This window comes from Dicentrarchus labrax, unplaced genomic scaffold, assembly GCF_905237075.1.
Source record: "Dicentrarchus labrax unplaced genomic scaffold, dlabrax2021, whole genome shotgun sequence".
Taxonomy (NCBI): Eukaryota; Metazoa; Chordata; class Actinopteri; family Moronidae; genus Dicentrarchus; species Dicentrarchus labrax.
In genome coordinates, this window is record NW_026136708.1 from 18,896,689 (window position 1) to 18,902,874 (window position 6,186).

Consider the following 6,186-nt stretch of genomic DNA (forward strand, 5'->3'; position numbering starts at 1 on the left):
GCTAAATCTAGTCCAATGTCCATGGAGCATAAAAAGATGTGAACAAATTCTGTATTAAAGCAATTGTTTGTTGCACCCAGAGAAACATTTAGACACACACTTTGAATACACATACCTTTATAATTTATTCATTTAAATTAATCAGTTACTTATAATCAGATAGCAAATTTAATATGTAAAAATGCATTCTCTTACTACTGCTATATTACAGAAAATATATATTCTGTGGCGTTTACTATATTCTACAATTATGTATATACATCACCTCTTATTCTTAACTGTTTTATTAGTATATACAGTATGTCTGTATCTTACTTCTACATCAATCTTTGTTAATTTTGGTTTGCAGTATCTCTATTCACATTACAATACATTTAACTTTACATAAAAATCTTGTCCTAAACAGCTCCAATAATGAGTTTTTAATTTAAGTAATTACATAACATCCTATTAACATTTTGTTTTTAAATATTTTCCCATCTTTAATGGTTAATTAAGGGTTTAAATCGACCAAACCAGAGTTGAAGATTATAGAGTTCCTCGCCATAATGTTGTCAGACATGTAGAATTACAGTCTTAGCATATCAGTGGCACAAACAAGCACTGTTAGTGGGAGTAAATTTACAGTGCACAATTGCCCCTGGATGATTACATTACAGCCGGCTGCAGCCCTCTCACTCAAGATACTGGACTAATTCCAAAAATGATTGCCCCCGTGAGTCACATGGGAAAATAGGATCCAGGTAGAGAAAGACTGGTTACCCTTTAATTTATTTTTCAAACAGATTTAAGGTTTAAGGTGCTTCAAATGACCTTTATCCCAGCAGACATGTTGACTTGTCATAGTATAAAGGTCAGGTCTTACTAATAACACTGAAGATTCCAGTGTCCCTGTTAAGTTATGGCAGTGTGACAGTGAGCCACTGTGCACAATAGGACCCTGGAACTGAAGCAGCTGAATGGAAATGGACTTTATAATTCATTTTATCATTTACACCTTATCCTACTGTGATATGTCATTACATCTATTAAAAGCATATGAAGCTTGTTTTTACATCCAGTGTGGATGTCCTTCAAAATCCACAAATCCAACAACATATTTCCTGGCATTTTATTGTAATGTTAATTTATTGAGCATTTAGGATGTTGATGTCAGTTTATAAAAGCAATAACAGCAGGTACAAACTTTTACAAGGAGCAGATATCTGTCCTTGTATCCAAACACCTGCAGGTCTCCTGGTCTGTGGCAGTCTCCTCATTCCTCTGTGGCACTCTGATGCCCTCCACCGCTACCTGTTTAAACAGATAAACTGCTGTGTTTGTGGCTGCTGGGGGGGCAGGTTCATTTAGAGTCTTTACAGCAGCTAACGAGAGGGCAGACAGACATATTATCATCGCTGTTCTCCCTCTGTCACACACACAGACACGTGCCTCTGGCTGCTTCACTCCAGAATCATACTTGTAGATGGTGAGATAGAGAGATAAGGAAACAGTCTAAACAACCCCTTTCATGAGTGCATCATATCTTATATATGTAACCATATACCATGGTCAATAAGGAGTTACATACATTGTAAAATGCAAGAGAAAAAAAGGCTAATTTGACTTCTGCAGCCTTAATAGTTGGGCGTATATTAGGTCACATTACACCTGCTCATCCTGGGGGGAGGTAATCAAAACAGCTAAGCACACTTGACCGCATGGCACGTTTTCCCATGTTTCTGGTATCTCTCTATATCTGTCTCTCTCATTCACTCCCTCTCTTTCACACACACACACACACCCACACAGAGACTGAGCAAACAGGATTCAAATGTGTCTAGGAGTAAATTGAAGCTATTTTCCGGGACAAGGTACTTGCTTTGTCAATGCGCCATTAGTCTCTTCAAACAGACCCACCTGCGCTTCGGAGGAAGAGGCCGGAACGAGTTGAAGAGGATATAAAAAAATGAAAACAAGTCAGGTGCAACGCAAGGACTCCTTCAAAGAAACGTGCTACAGTAAGGACACGTGATTGAGTGGCAGATGGATTTTATTCCTTTATTTCTCTTGTAGAAAATGTACATCAAAGACAATACCATACAAAATAGAAAAATGGCACACAGTACTCACAAGTTCAAACGTTTAAACACAATAAGGGCTATACAATACTGCTTTGGCTTTTTCAAAAAAACACAGACTAAAGTGCAAGATTTTCCATTCCTTTTCTCATTTAAATACATTCACAGGTTTGTTTTGTCTTTTTCACAGAAGTTTCTTGTTCACAGCGTTTCCAAAATCTCATCCTTACTTGTGTTGAGACATATTAAAGTGCAGATACAGTATGGATGAGAGACACATTTCTAGCATCACACTAGTGTTTGTAAAGCATTCACTGTCAATTGTAAGCAGATTGTCGATGGTCTCAGGATGGTTTGTCTTTTTGCTCTCCTTTTTCTCACACACTTACACACACACATACACTCACACAAAAAGAGCCCTGCACGGCGCCTCTTTAGACTTCACTCGGTGACCTGGACCTGTAGGACTTGGCCTGAAAGCAGCCACAGAGAAGCATGTAGATGGAGCGCTGGATCTCTGCATTTCTGTAGGCGTAGATGATGGGGTTGATCATGGAGTTGTAGGTGGCTGGCAGCAGCGTAGCATAGGTGTACACTGATGGATACTCCCTCTCGCCTACCAGGCAGTAGATGGCGAAGGGCAGCCAGCTAGCGCCGAATGTCCCCAAAATGATGGCCAAAGTGGAGACCCCCTTCTTAGTGGCCACGTAATGCGATGTGGCAAAAAAGTGCTGCTGGAGGGCAATCTGGTGGGCGTGGTGGCACACGATCTTACAAATCTTGAAGTAGAGTGTCAGCATGAGCATGAAGATGGCAAAGAAAGAGGTGGCCAGGAGCGTGACATTGCTCCGGGTCAAAGGGCGAACGATGCTGCAGGAGGACGGGTCGTCCAGGCAGTTCCAGCCAAGCACAGGCAGCAAGCCCAGGAACAGAGACACCCCCCACGTCCCCAGTAACATTAGGTGTACGTACTGCAGCGTCTTCTCTGAGAAGTAAGTCAGAGCGTTGTAAAGGGAGAAGTAACGGTCCACTGTTATGGCCAAAAGGCTGCTGATGGATGCAGTGAAGGAGGCCACTAGGAAACCTACAGTGATAAGGCTGATAGTCTCAGAGGAGATCACGTACTGAAACACAAAGTTCAGGATTAATCCCATGCCAGCCAGCAAGTCTGCTGTGGCCAGGCTCCCGATCAGCACAAACATGGGAGTCCTTAGTGTCGGCGTGTAGAAGATGATTGCTACCACTATGGCGTTTTCACAGGCGATGACGGTACCTGACATGCAGAGCATAATGTCCCACGGGTTGATGGGGAAATCTAATGGGGCGGTGGACAACTCCAGGCTGCCATTGCGCTCTGGAGAATAAGCCTCCATCCATGGGAAAGCTTCTCCAGCCACAGGGCTGGCAGAGGAGTCGTTCACCACCAGCGACTCGTTCATATCTCCACGCTGTCGTCCTTTTGTCCTGTTGGCAGCAAAGGGACAAGGAGATTGGTTTGTTATTAATGATAATGAAGTTATAAAGTTTCAGTGTCTAGCTCAATGACACATGAGAAGGGTACGTCATCTCTATTTACTGCACAGCTCTCTTTAATTTGTGAATTTGAGTTGCACAGCAAGTAAGCAGACAATAGTGACAGCTGATGGTTTTCATCTTGGGGCTGCTTCATAGATACTAACTCACTATGGAGCAACTCAATTGTCTGCTTGTATTTCACATTGAACACAGTGAATTCAACTTATAATGCTCTAAATTTTTTGAAGTTTAAACGAACAGCTGTTTGTTAGATGATGCCTTTACTGTCCAAAACCACCAGTATGGCACAATTTAAATGCAGTTTTAACGTGGATTTCCGTCGTAAAGGTTTTTTTTTTTAAAGCAGCAGCGACTGCAAAAGACAGAGGAGCTGTCCATGGTGCTGAAATACAGCACCCACAAACAGAAACACCCCTCAATATCATCAGTTTCCTGGTCTAACTTCTTCTACAAGTACTTTTTATAAAGATTTACAGACAGTGTGAGGCTTAAAAAACTATATAATTATTATTATTTTTTCTCCACAAAGGGATAAAAAAGTGATTCTTTTGTAATATGTGTTGGTTTACTCCTCTAAATCATATCACAGGATTACTATAATAGCCTATTATTCCAAGGAGTTCATTCCTATCTTTTATTCTTACTATCACTCTGCTATTTTGGAGAGACAATTCAAAGTAAAATAAAACATTTGCAACCAACATAAACATGTTTTAAAAAAAAATAATTTTCCAATCAGTAACATGATTTCCGAAAAGTTTAGAATACCTACCTCCGTGACAAAACGGTATGAGCTGAGATTTTCGCTGAAACCAGAGACCCTCGTCCGACAGGATAATGTCAAAAAAAGTCTGAATAAAAAGGATGCAACGACTGTCCCCCTTTTTGTCTCGCTCCTTTGGATACTCTCAGGTGAAGCCCTTGATTTTGTTGTGCTTCCCACGCATGGGGCAGACACTCAAGGCATGGGTGGTGTGAAGCATTGGCCGGTGTTCAGCTCGGTGAGGAGAGGTGAATGTGAGGAGGAGGAGAGGAGGACGAGAGGGGATCCGACCGGAGACACGCGAGGAGAGCTTTAAACCCGACTGACGTCACGGTAGAGGGAGAGAGAGAGAGAGAGAGAGAGAGAGAGAGAGAGAGAGAGAGAGAGAGAGAGAGAGAGAGACAGCGCTTCACAAAGGAAATGAAGCTTGTTGCGCGCTCTTCTTACCTCTGTCAACACCTCTCTCCTGAGATGCGCCTGGACTTGGATCTCAGACAAACTGTCGAAGAACTGGTGCAAAAGCCAACACAGGAGCTCCCAGGTGTAAAGATTATGAAAATTGAGTGGGGGGAGAGTAAAAACGAGAGCCCCACACCTTAAGACATTTACTTACTGCTTTTAATTACTGCTTATTTCAAATTTCAGTGGAGAATCAGAAAAGTCATCAGTCATCATCTTTAATTCAAAATTGACTGCCTTCAAATAGCTTTTACATAGATATTAACATAACATAACACACCTGACTGCACACTTTCTGCAAAGCCATCCATGTGTTTTGTAAATTAACAAATCAAAGCTGTAGATTGCAACTCCCTCGCTTCACCCTCCCTTTCCAAGCACAAAGGAGAAACCCTGCGAAGGCCCCTTATCCAGCGCCAGTGTTTGGTTTTCTACTTCTGGGCTACTGTAGAAACATGGCGGTTCAACATGGTGGACTCCATGAAAGGTGACGCCCCCCCCCAGTGTCTGTAGATTGAGATGTAGAAGCATTTCATTCAAAGGTAATAAAAACACAATGATTCCTGTATTCAGCTACTTATGAATATTATATTCTTTCTGCCAATACATCCTAAATGTTGCACACTAGACCTTTAAAGGTATCACAGAGTTTCACACTGAACAGGTGGGCTGAGTCAACGCCTGCTAATTTCACCAAGTTTCAAGAGTGTGGTTTTAGTGCATCATGATGTTCTACATTCTGTTTCATGCTGCTTTTTCCCCTTACTAACCAGACTGCATCAGAGAACTGAGAACCATCTGGGAAGTCGTCATTAGAAACAGTTTGGAAAAGGCCAGGCACTTAATATTCTGCAGATGATTGAATAACCCACGTCTATCACCGTCAATCACAAACTTCGGCCAGTCAGATCAACAAACCATATAATGTAGTCAAACTCTAGTCAGTCGGGAGGAGAGTGAAAACAATTTTTCATCAAGAAAAGCTTTTATTTATGCTCCAGTTCTGGTATAGCTACGCTACCCTAGGGGAGCTACCATTGTTGTTTAATGAACAGTGTCTTCTCGTTGCGTCACACCCAAATAAAGTATCTTTCATACACACTTCAATGCACTTACTGAACCATTATCTACAGGTGTTCATTGCTAGTTTGAGTATCTGTATGTGATCTGAGAGCTATGCTAGCAGCAGTCCTACAAGCCAGATGGTCAGTCTGTCCACCACATTGGTCCAGACTTTCAGCTGCTCCACCAACCACACTGAAAAACAAAGGTGACTGTACGTTTTCTGCTATGGCCTCCAGACTTTGGAACAGCCTTTATACTCTCAGTGTGAAACTCCACTGCAGCTTTTAAGTGCCTCCTGCACTG

The 6,186-nt window shown here is 41.9% G+C and overlaps 1 protein-coding gene across 1 annotated transcript; it reads right to left on the bottom strand.

Moving 5' to 3' along the window:
- Window positions 1-2,014: 2,014 nt before the first annotated feature.
- LOC127368163 (G-protein coupled receptor 6) lies at window positions 2,015-4,635 on the bottom strand. Its single transcript, XM_051408681.1, has 2 exons — window positions 4,369-4,635; window positions 2,015-3,524 (listed from the first exon to the last, which is right to left on the bottom strand). Exon 2 carries the CDS (start codon window positions 3,497-3,499, stop codon window positions 2,495-2,497), a length of 1,005 nt encoding a protein of 334 aa, XP_051264641.1. The 5' UTR covers window positions 3,500-3,524; window positions 4,369-4,635; the 3' UTR covers window positions 2,015-2,494.
- Window positions 4,636-6,186: the final 1,551 nt, after the last annotated feature.